The sequence below is a fragment of the Camelina sativa genome, chromosome 7, assembly GCF_000633955.1.
Source record: "Camelina sativa cultivar DH55 chromosome 7, Cs, whole genome shotgun sequence".
NCBI lineage: Eukaryota > Viridiplantae > Streptophyta > Magnoliopsida > Brassicales > Brassicaceae > Camelina > Camelina sativa.
In genome coordinates, this window is record NC_025691.1 from 4,271,225 (window position 1) to 4,296,725 (window position 25,501).

The following is a 25,501-nucleotide window of genomic DNA, read 5'->3' on the forward strand; positions in this document are numbered from 1 at the left end:
TATCGTTTAATAAGTCAGCCGTAACTGAATAACATTCTAGTAATTAATCTTTTGCTACTAAGTCAGACGTCGAATGGCTGAGTTGTACGATAAGTCAGCCTATTACGGCTGAGTTGTACGATAAGTCAGCCTATCACGGCTGAGTTGTACGATAAATCAGCCTATCACGGCTGAGTTGTACGATAACTCAGCCAGTCAAAAAATGGTAACTCAGTCGTGCCGTAGTGATAACTCAGCCGTGTCGTAGTGATAACTCAGCCAAAATTTCAACAACTCAACCATCGGGTGAAAACTCAGCCGTGAGCGTAACTCAGCCAGATTTTGATAAGTCAGCTGTAACGCTTGGCTGAGTTATGCTCTAACTAAGCCAGATTTTGATAAGTCAACCAGATTTTGATAAGTCAGCCGTAATGCTTGGCTGAGTTATGCTCTATCTCAGCCGTCCGCTCTTACTCAAATGTTTTTTTTCATAACTCAGCCGGAATATACCTATAACTCAGCCGCAACATACCTTTGTAACGCGTTATAGCTGAGTTATTGTTACACGTTAGTGTTTTTGACGTGGCGTCTAACGTGGCAATGACATTTTTGTAATTACGTTTTTTCCGGTAACATAAAACAAGGGCACGCTGGGTATTTTGAAAATATCCGAAATATTCTAGTAATAAAATCTTTGTTTGTAAATTCTGGTAATATTATCTAATTGGGATAACATTTGAGTAAATCACCTGAGAATTAATTATATAGTTAATGTTACCTCCAGCATGAATCCCAAACTGAGTAACAACATTTGGATGCAGCATATAACAAGATTTAGCATTTGATTGTTTCAATCCCAAAATATTTGGTTTTTATATGATTAGAAGTATAAAGTGTTTGATCCAACAATAATATACGCCTGTATCAAGAACGAATATCGATTCTTTAATCCATTGGGCCGATTATATGGACTAATTTTGGAGGGCAGAGATCAAATTGGGTCATAAAAAAAGTGACAGAGCACTTGTTGCAGTGTTTTCTACAGGTTCTTAAGAGATCAAGAGAGTCTATGAGCTGAAAATAACCAACTTACCAGTCTCCATCTGCTGCTTTAAGAATACTAGTTCGCCCTTTCAATTGACTGATCGTCGAGCCATTCAATGTTCCACCGAGCACTTCGTTCAGTTTCAATCAATCAGAATACAAATTAATAGATGAAGACAAAACATTAGATGTAATATATACGATAAAGTATATAATTCTTGAAGAACCATTAACGTTTGCACTATAATCAGATTAATTTGGTACACAACTTTTCCGAATCCTGTGTATTCTTTTCTATACTTCTATGATTCTATCACATTTCGTCTTTATCCGTGCATAAATAAATAAAAAATCAAAAAAAAAAAACTGTTTTCTGATATCTTAATTATTTTCGTTTCTATCCAAATACTATGTTTCGTCTAGGAATTATAATATAAGAAAAACTTATTCTATAATGGTTTGCATTTTTATTTTTAGTTTTAGTTTTTTGATAACTGTTATAGTGTTATTGATTTACTAATTTCACTAACAATAAAGATTATAATAAAAAAAAAAAACTAATTAAAAACAGGGACAAATATCATAATTATGATCCGGAGTTTGGGCTAATAATCTGATGCAGACCCATCTGATATCTCTTAAATCGACCCACATAGTTTATTTGAAACAGGCCCATTTTAAAAGAAAATAACAAAACTAGATTAATTAATACTGTATTTTGTTTCCCTTTTTTTGTTTTATTTTATTTTTGGGTCGGCAAAAATAATCAACTCCCTCCTCTTTTTTTCTAAAAAAAGCACCGAGGTTTTCTCTAGCAAACTCTAGAAGACAAGAGCAAATCACAAATTACATCTCCTCTCTCTCTCGCACCTTCTAAACTCCCTCTATTTCTTCTCTTATCCTCTGTTTTCACTCTCTGTTTTTTTCCTTAAGACTGACGAATCCTATTTCTTCTAAACCCGCAACAGCTACAACCAAAACCCTTCTGTGAAAGTTCTCTCCTTTGCTCAGGTTTGTTGTTCCCGACTCCTCTTTTTCATACGTTTTCTTTATTAGGTTTTCTAATTGTTGATATCTTTGTTTGATTCTAGTTTATTTCTTAATTTCGGAATCGTAGGAGAGTTAATCCCACTAAACACTTGACAGTTAGTTTTTAGTCTGTGTTAGAATTACTACTTGGTTAATTGTTTTTGAATGTTAGTTGTTAAGTGATGAAAATGAAAAAATAAAACCGCTATTTATAGGTTCAAAAGGACAAATCTTTGATTGTGTTTGATGAATCTTGAATTATTATTTTTTTTCTATTCGAAAAATATGAATCTTGAATCTTTTAAGCCGGTCTTAACAGTTTCTTGATTTCAAATATCGTATTGTTTATGTTCAGACCTTGAATTCTTGAATCTGTATTTTGTTTTTTTTGTGTGTGTGCAGGAAATGGCAGAACAAGAATACACAGTAGCATCAGACAGTGAAAACACTGGAGAGGAGAAATCTTCATCATCTCCTTCATTACCCGAAATCGCTGTTGGAATCGATATTGGTACTTCACAATGCAGCATAGCTGTTTGGAACGGCTCTCAAGTTCACATCTTGAGGAACACAAGAAACCAAAAACTCATCAAATCATTCGTCACTTTCAAAGACGAAGTCCCTGCCGGTGGTGTCAGCAACCAGCTCGCGCACGAGCAGGAAATGCTAACCGGAGCCGCTATCTTCAACATGAAACGGCTCATCGGTCGTGTAGACACTGATCCTGTGGTTCACGCCAGCAAGAACCTTCCTTTCTTGGTTCAAACTCTTGACATTGGTGTCAGACCGTTTATTGCAGCTTTGGTTAACAATGCTTGGAGATCAACGACTCCAGAGGAAGTCTTAGCTATTTTTCTTGTGGAGTTACGTCTGATGGCTGAAGCTCAGTTGAAACGGCCTGTGAGAAATGTAGTCCTCACGGTTCCGGTTTCGTTCTCTAGGTTCCAGCTCACAAGGATTGAACGAGCTTGCGCTATGGCTGGACTTCATGTTCTTCGTCTGATGCCTGAACCAACTGCAGTGGCGTTGCTATATGCGCAACAACAGCAGATGACTACGCATGATAACATGGGAAGTGGAAGCGAGAGGCTTGCGGTTATATTCAATATGGGTGCTGGTTACTGCGATGTTGCGGTTACTGCAACTGCTGGTGGTGTTTCACAGATTAAAGCCTTGGCAGGGAACCCTATTGGAGGAGAAGATATTTTGCAGAACACAATGCGCCATATCGCGCCGCCAGAAGCAGAAGCTTCAGGGTTGCTCCGTGTAGCGACACAGGACGCTATTCACAGGCTATCGGATCAAGATAATGTCCAGATTGAAGTGGATTTGGGAATTGGTAACAAGATATCCAAGGTTCTTGATAGAGTGGAGTTTGATGAAGTGAACAAGAATGTATTTGAGGAATGTGAGAGACTAGTTGTGCAGTGTCTGCGAGATGCGAGAGTCGAGGTTGGTGATATTGACGATGTGATAATGGTTGGAGGCTGTTCTTACATCCCAAAAGTTAGAACCATTCTCAAGAACGTATGCAAGAAAGATGAGATTTACAAAGGTGTGAATCCTGTAGAAGCTGCGGTTAGAGGAGCTGCTTTGGAAGGTGCGGTGACTTCAGGTATTCATGATCCGTTTGGGAGCTTAGATCTCTTGACGATACAAGCCACAGCTCTTGCGGTTGGAGTAAGAGCTAACGGAAACAAGTTCATACCCGTGATACCGCGTAGCACGATGGTTCCAGCTCGGAAAGACCTCTTCTTCACTACGGTTCAGGACAACCAGAAGGAAGCTTTGATCATTATATACGAAGGAGAAGGAGAGACCGTTGAAAAAAATCATCTTCTTGGATATTTCAAGATCGTTGGGATTCCACCGGCACCTAAAGGTGTTCCAGAGATCAATGTATGTATGGACATCGATGCTTCAAATGCTTTGAGAGTTTTTGCAGCTGTGTTGATGCCGGGATCATCGAGTCCAGTGGTTCCTGTGATTGAAGTGAGGATGCCAACGGTTGATGATGGACATGGTTGGTGTGCTCAGGCATTGAATGTGAAATATGGATCTACTCTTGATTTGATTACTCTTCAGAGGAAGATGTAAGATTTGAAATAAAAAGCTGTTGGTGATAGATTTTAGAAAATGATGTAAGATATGACGATGTTTCGTATGATGATCGTATAGAGAAGAGTGCATAGTTTGTGTGTTTTGGGTTTGTTGTTGAAGTGGTAAACAATGTTTATGTGTGTAAGTAAATAAGTAATAATGCTTTGCAGATTGTATAATAAAATCAGTGTTTTTGGACACTTTCTTTTGAGTTTTTGATATGCAAATGTCTGAAAAGGTTAAGATGCAATTCTAGAGACTTGTAACGAAGTAAAAGAAAATTATAACACTAATGATGATGTCTAAATACATAAAAGAGTATTAGAATCGCTAGAAGGAGGGGTTGAACCTCCGACCTTGTGGTTAACAGCCACACGCTCTAACCAACTGAGCTATTCTAGCTTTGACAACTTCTTATTCTTTTCATCTAATATAAAAATATTAGTTTTCCTTAATTTCCCTAATTTATTCGAAGTTTCGAACTGATGATGATGACACTTTTGTTTTCTTTTTTGCACAAAAAATTAAAGAAGAAGAACACTTTTGTTTTTTTAAGGGAATTGTTTACCATGAATCATGGGGCCGTCTTATGTGACTGTAAAGGAACTATGGACATCGCAATAACAGAAATATGAGGATTGGGCCAAGGCTAACAATTGGTAAAAGTAAGTTCAAAATTATAGGGTGGATAGTAAAACCAATGTGGCTGCAATGCTCATATTCGGAATGGTACTATAAGTTTACCGAGTCCTTCATCGATAGAGGAGAGGAGGGTTGTCCGCACATTACTTGGAATTGCATAGCCTATTGTGGGCAATGCAACCTTTGTGAAGCAGCATAATCGCTTATGTTCTCACTTTATCACTTACTCAAGAACTGAACTAGTAACCAATGCCTTTGTTACCGAGGAATGGCCGATTTTTCATGTATAGGTTTAGATGGTACTATGGTAGTATTGAATTTAAATGAACATAAAACAGTAACAGCCGAAATACTCACAGCATAAGTGTTTAGAATGTTGACAATTGTATTAGTAACAAATATCATAAAAGTCATAAGACTTTTAATTGATAGATAGGTAAGAGAAATCTAAATCCAGTTCATGTGTATCTAACTTTTTTTGTTCCGTCTCGATAGTGATCTCATATCTTGAGATTGACCTATATTTAGGTAGGTGTGGAACTTTTAAGTTATTGGAGTCAAAGCAATTGTATAACATTGCCGAAAAATCATGGATCCATATCTACTATTTTTTTCTTTAAACCATCTTTTTTTTTTTTTTCTTTTTTTGAACACACCTTCTTTAAACCATCTTAAGACTCTTAACTCGTCGTAATACGACATGTTTTGTATTGACATGTTGAATATCTCATATCTTGTTGTGGATACATACAATCATATAAGATTATAAGCAATCACAAATTTTCTTCGATTTAAGACATGCGTTTTGTTTCTTCTCGGATTCCTTTTTGTGATTTCGTTTGAAACAGTGAGGTAGTTGACAGATCGGTTCCTATATAAATGACCTTAAATTCGCAACGCATTGAACATATGGAACTCTACTGTACGTTTGACCCAAAATTTGATTTCTCTCTCACACACATACACATATATAGTGACATAGACTCTAAATTTAACAAACAAAATGTAATAAAAAAACGTAAACATGATCTATCATTATCTCAACCTAGTGGTTGGGCAGAGTTGGAGACAAGCGGCAGAAAACCAGGCACCAATTTACCAACTCGAAAAGTATAATTAAGATTGCTTATTACTATAGTCGTTTTTGAGTCGTTAATTTATGCAAATCATAGTTAGTTATTACATACGGCGGTATAACAACACCCATTTCTTTTAGTTTCAATATAACATCATAGTCAAATTTGGTTGCAAATAAACCCATATATATATATATATATATATACACACATTTCTACAAGTCTGAGATAAAATCATATGCACATCCCATGCAATAATAGAAAGCATGCCTTTTCATTGCAAAAGAACACTGATTGTCTTCCCAAAACAAAAGATTATTAACTTAATCATATACGTATTACGTGTATATCATCTTAATTGTTCAAAGTGTTAACAAATAAAAAATATTTCCACTGTATATTTAAGTTTATCATCCTCTTAATTGTGAGTCTGGTTTCACAAATTGCTGTTGAGCGGGTATAGAGGCTAGTTTTGTTTTCTTTAGTGAATAAGACAAATGGCATAGTCTTACTTTTTCACCTAAACCAACTACCTTTTTTGATACTTTGTTGTTTATAAATTAGACCCTCCTTATAAATTAGTATTAACCACAATTTTTATCGTTTATTTGGTCGAGAGGACCTTCCAACATCCGTCTCTTAGGATTCTCAATTATTTTGTTTTGTCTCACATTGTGTTACGTGTAAATCTAATGGAAAGAAGCAAAAATTATAAAATTAAAATAGATCCTCTATATTTATAATTGATGTACAGACAATATTACTTTAATACAATTTGTACAGAAACAATACAAGCAAGAAAAGTGGCATTCCTTTTGTTTTCTTAACGATACATCCATGCATTTTTATTTTCAAATATTTATGATAAAAAGAAAATTTGATCTTCTTATCTTCTATACTCTACAGAAGAAATATAAATGTCATATGATGTAGTACGTAATCGTGAATATATTTTGGTTTTTATATATTTTACAGAAAGCAAAGTTTTACTTTATATCTTGTAGAAACATTAACTACATATATATGCCACTTTATTAAAGTATGCATGGATATTCATAGTAATATTTAATAACAGGATTCATGCCTTGATATAATATAAGCAACTATAGAGAGTTTCTCGATGCCTCAAGCATTGTGCCTTGGTGATTTTGTTGTCTACTCAAACCTTTATTCTTCATTGATCAAACCAAGTTCAATTTTAACTCTTCACATAAAGTTTTTTGGACGTATTTAGCTTTGATTTATTTGTTAATTCGTTAGTTTAACAATTACAAAACTTATTCTTTACTCAAATTGTTTCTTGTACGATCCGAACAAGATTTATCTACATCATTAGAAATTCACTTCCAGGTTTTAATGCTTTTTTTTTTTTTTGCCAATAGTTATTGCAAACACAAAAACATGTGTTTATTTCATTTCACTCGATCATGGTAGTGGACCAGTTTTGATATCCCGGTCTGCTAGCTATATTGTGCGGTTCATATTAACGTTTTTATTTTTTTTTACTAGAAAACCAAAAACTAGTTTCGACAATATCCAACCAAATATATGAATTATCTCAAAAAAAATTAACATTTATCTCAAATTTCTTGTATCCTTTTCATCATTCAATTATTTAAATAAAAACATACAAAATATAAAGTTGTCAGTATTTCTTACGGGTTATGGAAAAAAAAAGTTAGGTTTACTGAACTAATAGTTATTCATTACACGGGCGTCATTTATCCCGGCGGTAGCCGCCACGTCAGCATATCCGGCGTTCTTTAGACAAGAGTGAGACCAATATGTCGGAGAAAGCCCTGATGACGTACTTGTGTGTGTCGGCTGGATTCAAGGATAGATAAGTGAGTAGCAGCTCATCCAAGAAATCGTAACCGTCTTCCGGATCACGGCTAAGTTCTCCGGCGTGTATGGCGGCGTCAATCATCTCTTGCATTGATCGCCGGAAGTCAGTTAATGGATCCGGTGAGTACACGTTTTGCGTCACGGCCGTTCCTCCTCTTATAAGCCTCGTAGTAGTCACGGCAGTATTGTAACACTTATTCTTCTTCTTCTTTGTCGACGTGATAGCGGCATTATCGTAATTCTCAGAGGATCCTCTTGACCGGGTCTCGGGTGAGTCGGTGATTGCATTGGACCGGCCTGGAGAAGAGAAGAAGAAGCGACGAGAAGCGAAAGCGGCTGATACATCCGGAGAGATATCAGATTCATATGATGACCTGGAGGAGGAAGAGGTGGCGGCCTGAGTAGTAGTGGTGGTGGTTGAGGAGGAAGGTAAGTCAACGACACGATTGTGGTTGTCGTCATGGTGGTAAAGGAGGTTGAAGTTGTTGAGAAGAACAATGGAGGGACGGCCGGGAAGGTCGGAACCGTCATGTTCGCCAGAGGACGTCGGAGGAATACACGGCGAAGAATAGCATTTGGTGAGATTTGACGGGAAGCAAAGATGGAGGCTTTTCCCCAATATTTTTGGCATTTTTTGAGAGAGAGAAAAGAGAGAAGAGAGAGATGTGTGAGGGAATTAAAGTGAGAATAAATGTTTCGAGCAAAATGGATATGTTGGCTTATTTTGTAGTATATATATTACACAACATCACATGTTTCATAAAACGTTTATAATAACTAATAAGGGTACTCGTGTAATTTACAATTTCACTAAATAAAATTTTGTTAATTAACAAATGAGTTACTACTAATTGCTCGTACTAGTACCAAGAGTCTGAACGTTGACTATATATGTTCACCAATCAACAAAACATGCATGCTTGTGTTACTAACTGCAGTTATTAGGCTCCTTAATTAATTTACATTTGTGATGAAACGTTTACAAATTAGATTTTTTTAAAGATACTCTAAAAGGGTGTTGTACTTTGGAGTGAATGTGAAAACCAGATATTTACGTTTTTTAGTTTTTATTCTTTCTTTTGGTTAGATACTTTCTAATTTTGTATTTATTTACTTTTTTCTTTCTGAACACCGACGTACAAAGCTGAATTTATAACATGGGGTGGTACTGGTACGTATTTTCTTTATACGTGAATGTTGTTTTATTAATTTTGGTTTATTCAGCATATAAACATATTAGTTTGTCAGAGTTACGAAAATTGCAAAACACGAAGAATGATTGTCCTTTGCAATTACAGAATAGAGAGAGAGAGAGAGAGCTCACGAGGAGGAAAAGTAATGCAATAGAATCCACCACACCACCTAGATTGGTCCACTCATCATGACGTTAAGCCAAAAGACGTTAGTTCAAGTACGCATACTCTCCCCCCTGGCCCCTAGTGTTGTCCTGCTTTTTGGTCCTGGTTTTGGTCCACCGGTCCGATTCACAAGGTCAGGTCGAGTTTTCACTGGTCCGACCAACCAGCATCAGTCGTCGGTCAAATTTTATTTTTATTTTTAACCTAATATATTTTAGCTAACAGTGAATATTACCAAGTCTGCCCACTTTTTAATACAGAAAGGGCTCAAGATCTGTTGATAATTTGGTGTCAAATCGGGTGCAGATCATTCAGACCAAGAGACCATGTTTCTTAATTCTGAATCATTTCATACGGTTTTATATAATTTTATTTTTGATGAATTTTAAAATTATAGTTCTCTTTATGGCTAATTTATACATCCATATCCAAATATCCAATTGATACATATCTGATTTGTAAATTCCCATTATCGATTTTTTCGTTGCCGTCAATTCATATTTTTGTGAATACACTTCACTAGATGAGTTGGTTACAAGTACTAATTAGTGACTATAAATTTGAAGCTTTTTGTAAAAAAGGAAGTCACTAATCAATTAGTGACTATTTTTTGCTTGTAATTTTTCAGACTGGCAAGTATGGAATCACTCACAGGTAAGATTGGATAACCCCCGAAATGCAATGCCTAGCTACCATGTTGCCAAGACTACCATGGACCGGTGGTACCACTTTGCGTAGTTATCCGGCACTAGAGAGAAGATAAAGAAAAAGAAAGAAAGATTCGAACTCATCTTTCATATGGATAAATATATGCGGGCCACAACAGAAGATAGAGCTATCATATTTGTTGTTACTCAAGCTACTCATGATTCGTCCAATATTCCATAACCAAATACGAACCACAAAAACGGCGAGTGATGGATCAAAAGATGTAGATGTGTGTCTTGAGACTATCACACATATTGGCAATATTATGGTAAGTTATGGAATGTTTGCCTTGCGATGCCTTAAGACCATTATGCCCAATGTCATGTTGGTCTATGAGACAACAACTTAGTCCCACAAATTGATGCCTATTTTGTTTAGACTGGGATATTGAGACATATTTTCCCTATTTTACTTTTTTTTTTGGGGGTCATTAGTCTTCTACACTTATGGATGTTGTAAATGACCAATTCGGATCAGCTCAGTATTAGACCCTACTCTGATCTAACCAACTCTAGTTTAGCCTCCATTTTTAGGCTTTTAGGTGTGATTCAATCAAGCTCTACGGCAATACAAATTAACCCGCAGTTAGAAATGATACGTGTAACAAGTTTTTATCCGGCCTGAACCGGGAGAGTTAGGCTATATGAAACCCACATTTTATGGGACCCATCACAAAAGAAAAATATCTTAAAAGAGTTATGAATGTATGGTTGTTCTTAGTTGGGTCTCTTTCTCTCTCTCTTTCTATTAAATAGCTCAATCTCCTCGGTGTTGTTATAGGGACATGAGAACTACTAGACAAGAAAAGCTCATTAATGCCTATATAAATCCAACATTCAAGGCACATGACATGAGCGTTGAAGCATAAGTTGTCAATAGTTAACATCAAACCTAGACATAAAAAGGCACATATTTTTCATTCACAAAAAAAACCTAGGCATGAGTGAGAGTTTACATATGCAGCGTTAATTATCCGGTTCCAAACAAACTGATTATTCATACTTTTATTTAAGTGATACCACCACATGCATATTTCAGGTTCAAGGCTCAAGATCGACTTGCTACCTCTAATCCGTTTCCTGCAAAAAATTGACGGCAGAATCTGTTAGTTGAAACTTGAAACATACATGAACGCCAAAGACAATCCAAGAATACCCTGTTCCGCATCGGTTGAGTGAGTTACTAAAGCATATATACAAGAATTGTAAAATGCAACTTGTTGGAATGCTTGTTCTGAATAACAACAAGAAGAGTAACAAATATCTAACTTATAGTTATTAAGCCGGCTTATGAGTAAAGAAGAGTCAAAAGTAATTACCATCTGGATCAAAGAAGAAAACTTGCTTGACTTTTCCATCAGGAAGAGTCTTCTGAAAAGTTTCTATCCCCTTCTCCTACATCATGCAAGGACGAGAGAAGATAAATGAAAGACTCAAGGGAATAACTACAACAATCTTGGTACCAATTCCATGTTCATTTCGACCAGTACTACTGGTTCTGTATAATCAAAGGTCATGTAGAAGAGACAAAAAGCAAATGCAAAGAAAGAAGACCTTGAGAGAGTGAAGGAAAGAGTCGAAGTTGGAGACAGAGAAGCAGATATGGTGACCCATTGGGAGATGGCTAGGATCCTTAACCGCAGAGGAGGTGGCACTGTAAGGACTTTCTGGAAGGTTTGTTGAATGGTTTCTATGGATGATGTGCATTGCAAAAGCACCTGGTAAGTTTAGCCATATGACCTTTGATTTTGACCAGTCAGTAAAGAAAAAGTATTCCTTAATTGTTCTAAAATCAACTAAAACAGATTAACCAAAAGATTTACGTATTAAACAAAAAAGACACAATTTAAACCGTTTGAAAGAAAAACAATTAAACCAAATCTGATTTTTTTTTTTTTGTGGCAGCGTTTTTCACTTCTTTTCTGTTAATCATAGGTTTACATGGTATAGGTGATATTCTGAATGACACATATTAGAATTAATTTATGTATATTCTGAATACATAAAATATTTTGGTTTATGTGTTTTTTATAATTTAGAAATTTTAAATAGTGCTAAGTAGTATGTTTTGATTTACTTACATAGTAAATCTTAAAACATATTTAGATAAGTATATTGTTTAAACATCGTTATTTTTTTGCACGGTAACAGATATACAATGATCGTTTTGCAATTTTAAACGATATCGGTATGCTTATAGGTGTTAAATATATATATATCAGATTTTAATTTGGTTTTATTTTGGACTATTGTACATATATAATCTACACGTAACTATTTTAGAATGGCAAATACATCTCGTCCCATCCCGTCTTGTCCTTTTTCGTCTTGTTTCATCTCGTCTCTACCCGTAAATTTTTTTTATGTCTCATAACTGTTCTCTTTTAAATAATTAACTATTAGACACTTTTTATCGTCTAAAAATTTTGGATAAGAACATAACTAAATTTTGTGTTTTTCTCAGATTTTTGGACATATAATTTATTTCCTTCTGCAATAGAAGATTTGTTCATAGTAAATAAATTAAAAGCTACTTATTAATATTCAGTTTTGCATAAATATATAGTAATACAATATAGTCAACCAATTGTCATTATTGAAATTTAGAGTTTTAAATACTTATTTTAGGGTAATTACTATTTATAAATACAAATATAAATTGAAATTTCTTTGTTTTTTAATAATGATTTTTTTATATTTTTTCTTAAACAACAAATGTAATCCATGAAATAGTTTATTTTCATAAACATATATTATTTTCATTTACGATTACAATATATATTAGTTACATAAGATCTTTTTAAAGATATTTTTGGCATATCTTTTTAGAGAGTATTTACAAATAAGTTGATTTTAGATATATTTTCTATATCCATTAAAATAAATTTGAATTGATTTTTATTAATTTCACATATTTTATATATTAATCAACTTTATATTATTAAGGCTATAATGAATACTTTACTACCTATTAAAATAATTTAATTTAATTGTTTTCAAAATTTAACTGGATTTATTTATTTGTTTCTAAAACTGTGAGGAAAAATATACACAAATATTAACTGTAATTTTTTTTTCTTGTTTTTTTTTTCATTTTTTCATTTTTTCCTAAAATATTTATAAAGAATCAGAAATTTAGATTTGATTTATTATGTATTTAAACGTTTTCTTTATTTAATTATGATGTATATGTTTTCCTCAATAAATATTATAAACGATTAAAATTTAGGCAGAATTATCTCATAAGATTGTTTTAAATTTGATTTATTATGTATTTAAATATTTTCTTTATTTAATTCTGATGTATATGTTTTCCTCAATAAATATTATAAACAATTAAGATTTAGGCAGAATTATTTCATAAGATTGTTTTAGATTTGCAGTTAATTAAATTTTGGCAATCAAGCAAATTTGTAAAGATTCGGAAATCAAAATATATGGTTTAAATTAAAACCATTTAAAAAATCAATGGCCAAGATTTAATTTCGTTTTTGATAATCAACGGTAAATATTTGAAGAGAAAATCAGGTCAACTTGTCGGGTGTTAAATGACCCGTGTATATCCAACTTAATTTGAAAGGTTAGAGAATTTTATTTCGACGATATATCAATGTTTTTTTCCACATTTTTTTCCACAAATAATAATATCAATATATGAATAATTATTGAATACTAATTTTTTTATTTAAAAATTATCAAAATAAAGTTATGATGCAAAAGTCCATGAATACTTCTAACTTTAATAGTATAGATTTTTCACAGTAATTAGTGAGAGAAAAAAGTAAAATAATACTCCCTATAATTGCAGTTATTTTTATCCAGAAAAAACAAATCATTTGGTTGCTTAATGTCGACCAATCAGAAAAATTCGAACCAAACGAATGTAACCGGTTTGAAACATGCGGTATTAAACCTTATTTTCTCTGTCTCTCTCTATCTGTCTCTCTCTCTTTCTCACCTCACCTCCAATCGCACTTGCTTTACCTCTTCAGATCAGACGTCCATTTCAACTCCTCCAGTGAAGAAGACAAGAGAATTCAATTCACCGGAGATTTCTACTCCGATCGATCAATTGAAGATTGACATGGAAGCTAATTCTGGCGGTGGCGGAGGAGCTGAAGGCGGAAGAGCCACAGCCGGAGGAGGAGGGAGCGATGTTGAATTGGTGAGCAAGACGTTGCAGGTTGAGCATAAGCTTTTCTATTTTGATCTCAAGGAGAATCCTCGCGGAAGGTATCTGAAGATATCGGAGAAGACGTCGGCGACGAGGTCAACCATCATCGTTCCTTCCTCTGGCATCTCTTGGTTCCTCGATCTCTTCAATTACTACGTCGATTCCGAGGAACATGAGCTTTTTAGCAAAGAGTTGCAGCTTGATTCCAAGGTCTTGTCACTTTTATCATCACTCTCCTCTCCTATCCTCTCTGTGCACACAGTCGTTGACTTCTTTTTTATTACTCTCTCTGTTGTCCTGCTTTGCTTTTGTTATCAGGTGTTCTACTTCGACATCGGTGAGAACAGAAGGGGACGTTTCTTGAAGGTATCGATTTCTTTGTTGAGTTTCTTGAATTTGAAGTTTTAGGGATTTTAGAGTTTATATGTTTAGTAGTGTTGTTAGCATTTTGGTATTGTGACTATGTTTTAGGAGTGTTCTGTTCTAATGGGGGGGTTTGTGGTGTGGTTTGGTAGGTGTCAGAAGCATCAGTTAGTAGAAATCGAAGTACCATTATTGTTCCAGCTGGAAACTCTCCTGATGAAGGATGGGCAGCTTTCAGGAATATCTTGGCTGAGATTCATGAAGCATCTGGACTTTTCGCTATGCCAAATCAGGTCTCCTTTGGTTGTGTTTTGTTTGTTGGAACCGTTTAACTAAGCTCTCTGTTTTATTTAGTCTCTCATTTTTCTCTTCGTTTTTGGACACAGAAACCTTCTGATGGACAGGAACATCTGGTTGGACTATCAGATGATGTTGGAGCTGGATTTATACCTGGCCATGGTAGCCAGCAGCCATCTTCTTCGGAGCACACTGTGGATCGAGCAACTGATTCGCCAAACCAGGATGAAACGGGAATGACTAATGTTTCTAAAGTAATCAGAGCTGACCAGAAACGGTTCTTCTTTGATCTTGGGAACAATAACAGGGGCCATTTCCTTAGGATATCTGAGGTAAAACTCTTTGCTGTTTAACTTTTTTGAGAGCTTGAGTTTGTTGTGGTTTATAAGCCTTACGCATTTGTTTCTGAATACGTGAAAATATATAGGTGGCCGGTGCTGACAGGTCCTCCATCATTCTACCATTATCGGGTCTTAAGCAGTTTCACCAAGTAATAGGTCAGTTTGTGGAGATCACCAAAGATAAGATTGAAGGTATGACAGGTGCTAATGTCAGGACAGTTGACCCTCCTCAGAGATAAGTATTGATTCTTTTTAGAGGATGGAATTCTCGATCTTCTAATCATTTGAATCTGGCTACTTCAAAGTAGCTTGTCTTAATCGCTCGCGGTGTGCAATAGTTTCACAGTAATTTCTCGCCCCCTTCACATCCCTGTAAAAAAATAATTCAGCAGGATCATCATCTCATCTGGCTTAATAGCACAGATAACTCTGGAGTCAGCAACTGGGGAATAAGCTGAAATTTATCCACCATTTGTCTCTCTCTCTCTCTCTCTCCTTCCTCTTAGAAAAAGTTTAAACAATTGTGAGTTTGCTTCTGTTCTGTTTAACTTCTTCTTCTTCTTCTTCTTTATTTTTTTTATGTTCAGTTTGGGTCATTGGGTGTATATCTTGACGGCTTGATGCATTTAAATTGTAAAAGAATATTGGGGTTTATATATGTTTGGGCTTACTGCCAGAGTGCCAGTGGTAAAAAAAATTGAAGTGTAAGTTCTTATCATATGAATGCTATTTTTTTGTAGGTCTTAGAGAAGTGGCCAGTACTAAGCACGCTTTGGTCAAAACATATTTGCTTTTTAACCGCTTTTACAATACCAGGTCAACCGATAATGAAATGCCACATTACTGATTAGTGATTACGCCAAACAAAAATTATGACAAATAAAAAAGAGTAGCTTCAGAGTTCAGAGTTCAGAGTTCAGAGTTCAGACACAGTCAAACAGAGAGAGAGAGGGAAAAAAAAAAAAAAACTATTTTGTCGGTGATTTATATATCCTCTTGTTCAATAAACCACCACATGCTCTGAAACCCTAGCCTGAACAAATCGCCGTCTTCTCTCGAAACATCTATCTACTTCGCTTCATTACAAGGTTCGAACACAACCGACTTAAACTTATCCTTTTTGTAATATATTTATTGTGTTTTCGTTAGTTGAATCGTGTTCGAGATTTATCTAATCAGAAAGGTTTTTTGGAATCTTTGGTGATTCATTTCTTTTGTTGTTGAATCGATTTCGCAGATCTGATGATGAAACCAGATCAGATCGTACTCTAAGATCCCAGATGCTCCTTAAGTTATTGACTCGGATCCATCCATCATCATCATCATCACCTTCATCATCATTATCATCATGTCGCTGTTTCTGAAGGACGATTCGATTCAAATCCGTGAAGTATGGAACGACAACCTCGAATCAGAAATGGCTCTAATCCGAGAAGTCGTCGACGATTTCCCATTCGTAGCGATGGACACAGAGTTCCCAGGAATCGTGTGTAGACCAGTCGGATCATTCAAAACCAACACAGAGTACCACTACGAGACGCTTAAAACGAACGTCAACATCCTCAAGATGATTCAGCTCGGTCTCACTTTCTCCGACGAGAAAGGTAACCTCCCAACCTGTGGTGCCGACAGCAAATACTGCATCTGGCAGTTCAATTTCCGCGAATTCGACCTCGAGTCCGACATTTTCGCCACCGATTCCATCGAGCTTCTTCGTCAATCAGGCATCGATTTCGCTAAAAACAACCAGATGGGGATCGATTCGGAACGTTTCGCCGAGCTTCTCATGTCTTCAGGGATTGTGCTGAATGAGAACGTCCACTGGGTTACGTTCCACAGCGGGTACGATTTCGGGTACTTGCTGAAGCTACTGACGTGTCAGGATCTGCCTGAGACGCAGACGGGGTTCTTTGAGATGATTAATGTGTATTTCCCGAGGGTTTACGATATCAAACACTTGATGAAGTTCTGTAACAGTCTTCATGGAGGTCTGAACAAATTGGCTGAGCTGTTAGAAGTTGAGAGAGTTGGGATATGTCACCAGGCGGGTTCGGATAGCTTGTTGACGTCGTGTACATTCAGGAAGCTTCAGGAGAATTTCTTCATTGGTTCCATGGAGAAGTATTCTGGTGTTTTGTATGGTTTAGGTGTTGAGAATGGTCAGATTGTTCATTGATTTAACAATAAAAAAAGAATCAAAGTTTTCAACAGTTCTTTATCGATTCATTTTAGTGGTTTAATATCATTACATCACATATTAGGTTGCTTGAAGAAGCATAGTAGTATATATGATCACAGATGTCAAGAACTACAATCGAAATTTTGGTTTGGTGTTATGCTCTCCTCCTATTTATTTAAAGATAACATCACTCAGTCATATGAAAAAACATAGCAATAGCTAGTAGTAATTTATAAGAAAATATATATTAGTTTCAGAATATATCTTTTTCATCATTGTGTAGAATTATAAAATCATATAATGTATCATTTTCATATAGGAACAAATAAATTAGTAAAGGAAAATTTAGAGGTAAATAAGGAATCATCTAGATTTTGACCCAAATGAAAAGAAACAAAATGTACAAGAAAGAAGTGCAACATATCATACGAGCCTGCCTACCAACCACAAGTATCTCAATTAAGCCCATTATGGAAGTCGGTACACAAAGCCCATCACAAGTCTCAGCAAAACGACAAACAACAGTTTTGCACACAGAACAAAAAACGCGCGTGAAGAGAAAAGGGAAAGGAAATGATGACGTTGCGGCGGCTGCTGCTCCTTGGAGAGTAAGAAAGAAACAGCGTCGAATAAAGCTGAAGCCTTTTTCATCTTCTCTACTCCATCGTTGATATAAGGAACAAAGATTTGGAGGGCTGAGATTAATTTTAAGCTATCTTAATTAGACTTTCATATAATTTCATCATTTCTAAATTCAACCCTAACATCAATCGCTGCCTTGTTTTCTAGAATCACCAATCAAGGTTTGAAATATCCCGAGTTCCTCGTTTATATATGAATTTTTCTGTGGATTCTAGATCATGATGAGCTAGCTATGTCGATAATGTTTATTAGTGTTTTAACTTAGAGGAGGTTTTTAGATCTTTAATTAGTGATTTGATTTCTTTATTTGCTGCATCGATTGCAGATCATGTCGTTGTTTGCGAAGAAAGACTCGATTCAAATCCGTGAGGTGTGTACGGACAATCTAGAATCAGAGATGTGTCTGATTCGAGAAGCCGTGGATGATTTCCCGTTCGTCGGAATGGTGTGTAGACCACCAGCCGACGACGATTTTCCAGGAATCGTGTTAGGAACTTTCGAAACCCTAACCGAGTACAACTACGAAACCCTAAAAACGAACGTCAACAATGTCGAAATGCTTCAGCTCGGACTCACTCTCTCCGACGAGAATGGAAACCTCCCAACTTGTGGGACTGACAAATACTGTATCTGGCAGTTCAATATCCGCGACGTCGCTGAAAACAACTGTTGTAACTTCGTTCAACTCATCTTTGGTCTATTACTTAATCTATGTTTGTGTTTGTTGTTTGCAGGTTCGAACAAGAAGTAAAGAGACATAGGATTTACGAGTTCTCAAGGCTTAGACCAGCCAAGGTACGTCTCGGTGAGTTTGACCGCTCACTAGAGATTCCACTATGAACAAAGAACATATTACAATAAAGAATCACTCACCCTTGCAGAAAGATTAAACCCTTAAGAAGAAAGATGGAAGATGACGAAGAACTCTCACTAAAACCCCAAAAACCTCTCAAACTCTCTCTGCACAAAAGGTAACTCTCTTTTGTTGTCTTACTCTTTCTGCTTGCTTGTCCCCTCTTTAAAACCTCTTTGTCACTTCTGTCAATTTCCATTTTACTCTGTAACAGACTCCCTTGAGCCGCACGCCAGAGCTTGTCATGATCTGCTAATCGACAGGAAACAGAGACCTGTGTTCGTACAAGTGAGGACCACTTCATCCAGAAAACCGACTTTTTTTTATTGGGCTTAACACATTAGTGGCCCATTCACGGTTTTAAGTCCACCAGTCCATAAACCCATAATCGTTTTCGACATTCTCCACCTCGATTTTGGTTTGGATTTTAACCTGAAAGACTTTACCGTCTCTACTCCTTCCCCGACATTAACCTGCCGGATCCAATCCTCCCAACAGCACTGGAGTAAGGTACGTTTTTCATCCTGGCTTCAGTCTCAGCTTTATCTTTATCCTTAGTATTGCATAGCTTAAAGTGACAACCGAAAGGTGTTTGAACTGGTGTAGAATTGTCCATTCTAAATCTCTTTAGGACCGTTTCCAAATAAGCTTGTTGTGACAACTTCAATACACATTTGCTTCTGTCCCTTGAAATGTCCGTGCCTAGTATTATATTTGCTGCTCCTAGGTCTTTCATTTTGAATTCACTGCTTAGGACTGTCTTTAGTTTGACAATATCTGACATATCCTCAGCAGCAACCAGCATTCATCCACGTAGAGGAGTAGATACACAAAACAATCCTCCTGGTAACATCTGAAGTACACACACGTATCAAATTGACTTCTTGAATACCCTTGTGACTTCATAAACTGATAAAACCTCAAATTCCACTGTCTTGGAGATTGTTTTAACCCATACAGAGATCTCTATAATAAGCACACCTCATTATCACCCTCTGAAAAACCCTCTGGCGGTTCCATTAGTATCCTTTCATCTAACCTTCCATGTAAGAAAGCAGTTTTCACATCTAACTGTTCCAACTCCATATCACGATCCACTACCATTGATAAAAACAGCCTTATAGTGACATGTTTAACCACTGGTCAAAAAACCTCATGATAATCAACTCCCTCAATCTACGAGAACCATTTAGCAACTAACCTTGCTTTGAACCTAGGATTCTCAACCCCTGGAATCCCTGGTTTGAACTTGAATACCCACTTGCAACCGACTGTTCTTTGCTTCTCAGATCTTGAAATAGATTTCCAAGTGTGATTCTTCTTATGAAATTCCATCTCCTCTTTCATTGCTTCTATCCATTGCTCTTTGTACGGTCCACTGATAGCTTCTAGATAAGTGTTGGGCTCATCATCATCCATTAGTTCCGCAGCACTTAGAGCATAAGCAGTTATGTCAGCCTCAATATACCTACTTGGCCTTTTGACGTTTATTCTTATTCTATCTCTTGCCAGTAGGTAGTTATCTAGAGGTGAACTTGAGACTTGGTAATCATACTCTTCATCCGAGTCTTCTTCTTCCTCTTCTTGATCAGAAACCTGCGTAGCTCCACCTTCACCAGAACTTTCTCCTGTAGTACTTGATTCACCAACATTGTCATCCTCAGGAAGTTCGAAAGTAACTTTCTTTTTGCCTTTAGGATCCGATATCTTGTCTAGTTCAGTAGACTGTTGTCCAATATCTTTGTAGAAAATATCTTCACAGAAAATAGTGTCACGGCTGACAATGCATTTCTTATCCTCAAGACTCCAAATTCTGTATCCTTTCACACCGTGAGGGTAACCCATGAAGACTCCTTTCTTAGCTCTAGGCTTGAGCTTCCCTTGATCAACATGGTAATAGACTAGACACACAAACCTCCTCATGTGTGAATAATCTGGTTCTTTCCCAGACCAGACTTTTTTTGGAATTTCAAAATTTAGTGGTGTAGATGGTGTTCGATTGATCATATACACCACAGTAGATGTAGCTTCAGCCCAGAAGGATTCACCCAATCCAGTCTCGATTAAGAGACTTCTTAGTTTCTCCAGTATGGTCCTGTTTAACCTCTCAGCGACTCCGTTTTGTTGAGGGTTGTAAGGACGCGTCTTGTGCCTTAGGATACCATGAAGCTTACAATGGTCATCAAAGGTCTTGTTGTAGTATTCAAGACCATTATCCGTCCTTAAGGCTTTCAACTTCTTTCCACACTGATTCTCAGTGACTGTCTTCCACTCAACAAACCTTTCATAAGCTTCATCCTTAGTCTTAAGAAAATAGACCCACACTTTTCTTGAGAAATCATCAACAAATGACATATAGTATTGGCACTTTGACAAGCTTGGAGTGACATTAGGAGAACCCCACAAATCTGAATGGACATACTCCAATGGTTCTTTGGATGTATGAGTTCCTGTCTTGAATGATTTCCTGTGAGCCTTTCCGAGAATGCAACATTCACACTGCTTAAATTCTTTAAACGTGCTTGAGCTTATTAACTCCTTCCTGACTAGCTGTTGTAGTCCTCTTGCACTCAAATGGCCCAATCTACTGTGCTACAAGTCGGTTGTATTCACTGACTTGACAACCGCATTAGCCTGCTCCACCTCAGGTTTACCATCTAGGAAGTAAAGAGTGTCCTTGTAGTCACCAGCCAACACTTCTCTTTCTTTATAGAATACTTGCATTCTGAAGTTCCTTGATTGAAACCAACATCCAAGTGTTTCTAATTGTCCCAGAGAGATCAAGTTTCTCCTAGCTGTTGCTGCGTACCTGACATGTGTTAATACAACTGATGTGTTGTTGTAATTAACAATCTTTATCTTCTCAATCGTTGTTACTTCACAGTAGGAATCATTTCCCATTAGGATTCTTCCTCCATCGATTTCTTCCACATCAAACATCAAGTCTTTTCTGAATGTCAGATGGTATGAACATGCTGAATCCAGAATCCATCCTTCTCTAGCAACATTCACCGAGACTGATAGCATCACAGGTTCTGCCCATTCAGCTTTTGCGACACTAGCTTCCACAACCTCGTGTTTGCTATTGTTTGATGATTGCTTCTTCTTTGGGCAATCCTTTTTAAAGTGTCCTTCTTCTCCACATATCCAACACTCCCTGCCTTTAGGTCTAGACTTAGACCGATTGTTATTATGTTTTCCTTTACCCTTCTTTTATGTTCTTCCTCTTGCCTGAATGACCAACCCTTCACTCTCTGACTGCACCCTGTATATTCCTTTATCCTTTAGCTCCAACTCAATAGAGTAAGCTCCCCTGATAACTCCTTCTTAGTGATAGTGTTTCTTCCGCTGCTGTACTTGAGAGTGTGAACTAGACCTTCAAACTGCTTCGGCAAGCTGTTCATGAGAATTGCTGCATGATCCTCGTCATTCGTCTCAACATGCACACTCGACAAATCTGATATCAGCTTGTTAAACACGTCTAGGTTCTTGTCCAGATTCTTTGAACTATCCATCTTGAAGCTGTAAAACCTTTGCTTCAAGTAAAACCTGTGAGGTAGTGTCTTAACTTGATACTCAGATTCCAGTGCATTCCACATGTCGTATGCTGTAGGTTCCTTCATGACCTTTCTCAGCACAATATCGTGAATGCTCATGCTAAAGAGATTTCTCACCCTCCGATCCTTGTCAAGCCACTTTGGATCGGACTTAACTCGCTCTTCTGCTTGTTTATCATCTTCCCCTTCCTTAACGTTGTCCTTAGCATCTCCAGCTTTTACAAACGCTGAGGCTGGTAACAAAGCAGATTCGAGTCCCAAAATCTCTAACTGAGCCTGAATCTTGTGTTTCCACAAAGCAAAATCTCCTTCCCCATCAAACTTTTCTACTTCAAACCTTCCTTGAGTGGGTTCCATACTCACCTAGTTCTTCTACCAGATAACTAAGTAAATAACTTCCACTACAAACCCATGAGCTACCGATCTACAAGCCCTTATAGATCTACTACCCAAAAAACCCACAAAGTTCGCACCTTTCTTCGATTTAGTACCTTAGACACGCTTGAGCTGCAACCCGAAGCTCTGATACCATTTGTTGTAACTTCGTTCAACTCATCTTTGGTCTATTACTTAATCTATGTTTTTGTTTGTTTGCAGGTTCGAACAAGAAGTAAAGAGACAAAGGATTTACGAGTTCCCAAGGCTTAGACCTCTCAAACTTTCTCTGCACAAAAGGTAACTCTCTTTTGTTGTCTTACTCTTTTTGTTTGCTTGTCCCCTCTTTAAAACCTCTTTGTCACCTCTGTCAATTCCCATTTTACCCTGTAACAGACTCCCTTGAGCTGCACGCCGGAGCTTGTCGTGATCTGCTACTCGACAGGAAATAGAGACATGTGTTCGTACAAGTGAGGACCACTTCATCCAGAAAACCGACTTTTCTTATTGGGCTTAACATAGCAATGACCCATTCACGGTTTTAAGTCCACCAGTCCATAAACCCATAATCGTTTTCGACAACAACCAAACCGGTATAGATCCCAAAGAATTCGCCAAGCTTATGATGTCCTCTGGGACTGTGTTGAACGAAAGCGTCCATTGGGTTACATTCCACGGCGGATACGATGTCGGGTACTTGCTCAAGCTACTCACTTGTCGGAATCTTCCAGAGACGCAATCAGGGTTCTTTGAGAGTATCAGTTTGTATTTCCCTAGAGTTTACGACGTCAAACACTTGGATGAAGTTCTGCAACGGTGTTTATAGAGATCTCAACTATTTGGCTGAGCTGCTCGATGTGGAGAGAGTTGGGACTTCTCACCAGGTCGGATCAGACAGCTTGTTGACGTCATGTACATTGAGGAAGGTGCAGGAGGTTTTCTTCATTGGTTCTATGGAGAAATATTCTGGTGTTTTGTTTGGATTAGGTGTTGTCATCAATGGTTAGTTTAGTTTTCATGGAAGACAAAATTGAGTGTGTGTGTGCGCTATGTTTGCTTCTTCTTTTATGTATTTTACAACGCTTTGCTTGAATGTTGTATTGGCTACAACACCCAAATGTTGGAAGGTTAAACTTGATTGGGGTTTGAGTATCACCATTTGATATGTCACTTAATTAATGTTCTCTATTAATTAGACTCATTTAGTTGGTTTTAGATTAATATATACATCATATAAGGTCGTTTGAACAAGTAATTAAATTTAGAGAATCACACATCCGAGTTATGGTTTGATATAGACATATAGTGATCTCATAGTTGACTAGACACGGCGACGTTTCTAAGCGGACCAAAATTTAAGGAATGGCCCAGTGTAAAGCCCATCAAAACGGCCCAGTATCGACAAATCTGCCATTTCAGCAGGGTTTGTAAAACCCTAATATATATAACTCGCTACTCAATTTTGGCTTCGTCTCTAACTCTTCGTTGCAGCCTCCCTTTCTAAGGTTAGTCTCTGTACTCTTTTGCTCTGTTCCTCTATTGAATTGATCTGTGTTTATTATGTACATGATTTGTCCAACTTTATATGTTACAAACCCTTCCCCATAATTCTTTTGATTTATGTGCTTATTGAGACTAATTTGCTTAATTTTCTTGGCAGATCTTTTGCTTCTCTTTGTTCTTAAAGCCAATTCAAAGAGTCAATATGTCAGGGTAAGCTTTCTCTTGCGATGCAGCTGTGTTGGATTCTCACTACATTTAGTTTTACATTAGAGTGTATAGGTTTTAGTTATAGGTAGACTAGATGTAGATGATATGCTTTGCTATGTGACTCAAATCTTTAAACTTTCTTGTTAGGGATTGATTTACATAAAAATGTAGATTGGTTAGTGTTAGAGCTTTACAGTTCTTGATGTTTAATACGAAGAATTGATAAAAGTATTATACTTTTTCATCATTTCACAGTGATGAGGCTGTTGCTCCAGTTGTTCCTCCGGTTGCTGAGGCAGCTGCCATCCCAGAGGACATGGATTTGATGACTGCAGTGCAGTTGACAGTCAGGAAATCTTGTGCTTATGGTGGTGTTGTTCGTGGTCTCCATGAAAGTGCTAAGCTTATTGAGAAGCGTGTTGCTCAGCTCTGTGTTTTGGCTGAGGACTGCAACCAGCCCGATTATGTCAAGCTGGTGAAAGCTCTTTGCGCTGACCACAACATCAACTTGCTTACAGTTCCAAGTGCCAAAACCCTCGGTGAATGGGCTGGTGTAAGTTCTCTTGGTTAAATTCTCTCTCTTAAAGAATGTTTTGGTTCCTCTCGTTCTAGTCTTAAATTTTGAATGTGCTTACAGCTTTGCAAGATTGACTCAGAGGGCAATGCTAGGAAGGTTGTTGGTTGCTCATGTCTTGTAATCAAGGTAACAGAGTCTGTTTTACATTCTCTACTAATCCATGAATCATGGGAACTTCAAAATACATACAATGTCTTTGGCTTGTGTACTGATGATTTATGTGTGCGGTTTTGTATTACAGGATTACGGTGAGGAGACAACTGCCCTAAACATCGTCAAGAAGCATATTGAATCTAACTAAATCAAGCAAAGGTCAAGTCTCAGATGCTTTTACCCCAAAAGGAGCGCATTTTTTACTTGTGGCCACTCTTCTTTTTCCTCTTTTGTTCTCTGTTTTTGATATTTAATACTCAGTAGTGGACAGGTCTCGAGATTTGTTTTGGAACATGAAGTTTTGATGTTATGTAGGTTTTATCAATTTCAGCTTGCTCATTATCAATTTATTGTTTTGCTCCTTTTAAAGATTCTTCTAGTCTTCTACATAAGATTTGCGTATGTTTCTGCTATACAATGCAATAGATCTTTACCTTCTTTTCCATTGATTTGATTGCATGCTTGCACTTTACTCTCCATCAAAACCCAATACTTAAATA

General features: G+C 36.8%; 7 protein-coding genes and 1 non-coding gene across 8 annotated transcripts; 5 read left to right on the forward strand and 3 right to left on the reverse strand.

Annotated features, from left to right (window-relative positions):
- LOC104700245 (heat shock 70 kDa protein 8-like) lies at positions 1,794–4,363 on the forward strand. The gene is made up of 2 exons (XM_010415729.2): positions 1,794–2,034; positions 2,455–4,363. The coding sequence occupies exon 2, from the start codon at positions 2,458–2,460 to the stop codon at positions 4,147–4,149; it is 1,692 nt and encodes a 563-aa protein (XP_010414031.1). The 5' UTR covers positions 1,794–2,034; positions 2,455–2,457; the 3' UTR covers positions 4,150–4,363.
- Positions 4,481–4,554, reverse strand: TRNAN-GUU. The gene has a single exon. It is a non-coding gene; the product is annotated as a tRNA-Asn (tRNA).
- Positions 7,416–8,434, reverse strand: LOC104700247 (transcription repressor OFP16-like). Its single transcript, XM_010415730.2, has one exon. The coding sequence runs from the start codon at positions 8,344–8,346 to the stop codon at positions 7,615–7,617; it is 732 nt and encodes a 243-aa protein (XP_010414032.1). The 5' UTR covers positions 8,347–8,434; the 3' UTR covers positions 7,416–7,614.
- On the reverse strand, positions 10,674–11,518 carry LOC104704289 (lactoylglutathione lyase-like). Its single transcript, XM_019227238.1, has 3 exons — positions 11,335–11,518; positions 11,100–11,175; positions 10,674–10,860 (listed from the first exon to the last, which is right to left on the reverse strand). Exons 1-3 carry the CDS (start codon positions 11,485–11,487, stop codon positions 10,829–10,831), a joined length of 261 nt encoding a protein of 86 aa, XP_019082783.1. The 5' UTR covers positions 11,488–11,518; the 3' UTR covers positions 10,674–10,828.
- Positions 13,690–15,631, forward strand: LOC104700248 (transcription factor Pur-alpha 1). Its single transcript, XM_010415731.2, has 5 exons — positions 13,690–14,164; positions 14,273–14,320; positions 14,470–14,610; positions 14,704–14,946; positions 15,042–15,631. Exons 1-5 carry the CDS (start codon positions 13,865–13,867, stop codon positions 15,192–15,194), a joined length of 885 nt encoding a protein of 294 aa, XP_010414033.1. The 5' UTR covers positions 13,690–13,864; the 3' UTR covers positions 15,195–15,631.
- Positions 15,891–17,177, forward strand: LOC104700249 (probable CCR4-associated factor 1 homolog 7). The gene is made up of 2 exons (XM_010415732.2): positions 15,891–16,043; positions 16,193–17,177. Exon 2 carries the CDS (start codon positions 16,304–16,306, stop codon positions 17,129–17,131), a length of 828 nt encoding a protein of 275 aa, XP_010414034.1. The 5' UTR covers positions 15,891–16,043; positions 16,193–16,303; the 3' UTR covers positions 17,132–17,177.
- Positions 18,105–18,527, forward strand: LOC109125394 (probable CCR4-associated factor 1 homolog 7). The gene is made up of 2 exons (XM_019226987.1): positions 18,105–18,447; positions 18,511–18,527. The coding sequence occupies exons 1-2, from the start codon at positions 18,105–18,107 to the stop codon at positions 18,525–18,527; spliced, it is 360 nt and encodes a 119-aa protein (XP_019082532.1).
- On the forward strand, positions 24,206–25,374 carry LOC104700251 (40S ribosomal protein S12-2-like). The gene is made up of 4 exons (XM_010415733.2): positions 24,206–24,274; positions 24,527–24,824; positions 24,909–24,974; positions 25,090–25,374. Exons 1-4 carry the CDS (start codon positions 24,267–24,269, stop codon positions 25,147–25,149), a joined length of 432 nt encoding a protein of 143 aa, XP_010414035.1. The 5' UTR covers positions 24,206–24,266; the 3' UTR covers positions 25,150–25,374.

Coding starts and splice junctions, on each gene's coding strand:
- LOC104700248 (XM_010415731.2), top strand. CDS start 13,865: ATGGAAGCTAATTCTGGCGGTGGCGGAGGAGCTGAAGGCGGAAGAGCC. Junction 14,321..14,469: donor GAAGGGGACGTTTCTTGAAG/GTATCGATTTCT, acceptor GTGGTTTGGTAG/GTGTCAGAAGCATCAGTTAG. Junction 14,947..15,041: donor ATTTCCTTAGGATATCTGAG/GTAAAACTCTTT, acceptor GAAAATATATAG/GTGGCCGGTGCTGACAGGTC.
- LOC104704289 (XM_019227238.1), bottom strand. CDS start 11,487: ATGCACATCATCCATAGAAACCATTCAACAAACCTTCCAGAAAGTCCT. Junction 11,176..11,334: donor CTTTCCTTCACTCTCTCAAG/GTCTTCTTTCTT, acceptor TGCATGATGTAG/GAGAAGGGGATAGAAACTTT. Junction 10,861..11,099: donor TTTCTTCTTTGATCCAGATG/GTAATTACTTTT, acceptor AATTTTTTGCAG/GAAACGGATTAGAGGTAGCA.
- LOC104700247 (XM_010415730.2), bottom strand. CDS start 8,346: ATGCCAAAAATATTGGGGAAAAGCCTCCATCTTTGCTTCCCGTCAAAT.
- LOC104700245 (XM_010415729.2), top strand. CDS start 2,458: ATGGCAGAACAAGAATACACAGTAGCATCAGACAGTGAAAACACTGGA.
- LOC109125394 (XM_019226987.1), top strand. CDS start 18,105: ATGTCGTTGTTTGCGAAGAAAGACTCGATTCAAATCCGTGAGGTGTGT.
- LOC104700251 (XM_010415733.2), top strand. Junction 24,825..24,908: donor CCCTCGGTGAATGGGCTGGT/GTAAGTTCTCTT, acceptor ATGTGCTTACAG/CTTTGCAAGATTGACTCAGA. Junction 24,975..25,089: donor GCTCATGTCTTGTAATCAAG/GTAACAGAGTCT, acceptor TTTGTATTACAG/GATTACGGTGAGGAGACAAC.
- LOC104700249 (XM_010415732.2), top strand. CDS start 16,304: ATGTCGCTGTTTCTGAAGGACGATTCGATTCAAATCCGTGAAGTATGG.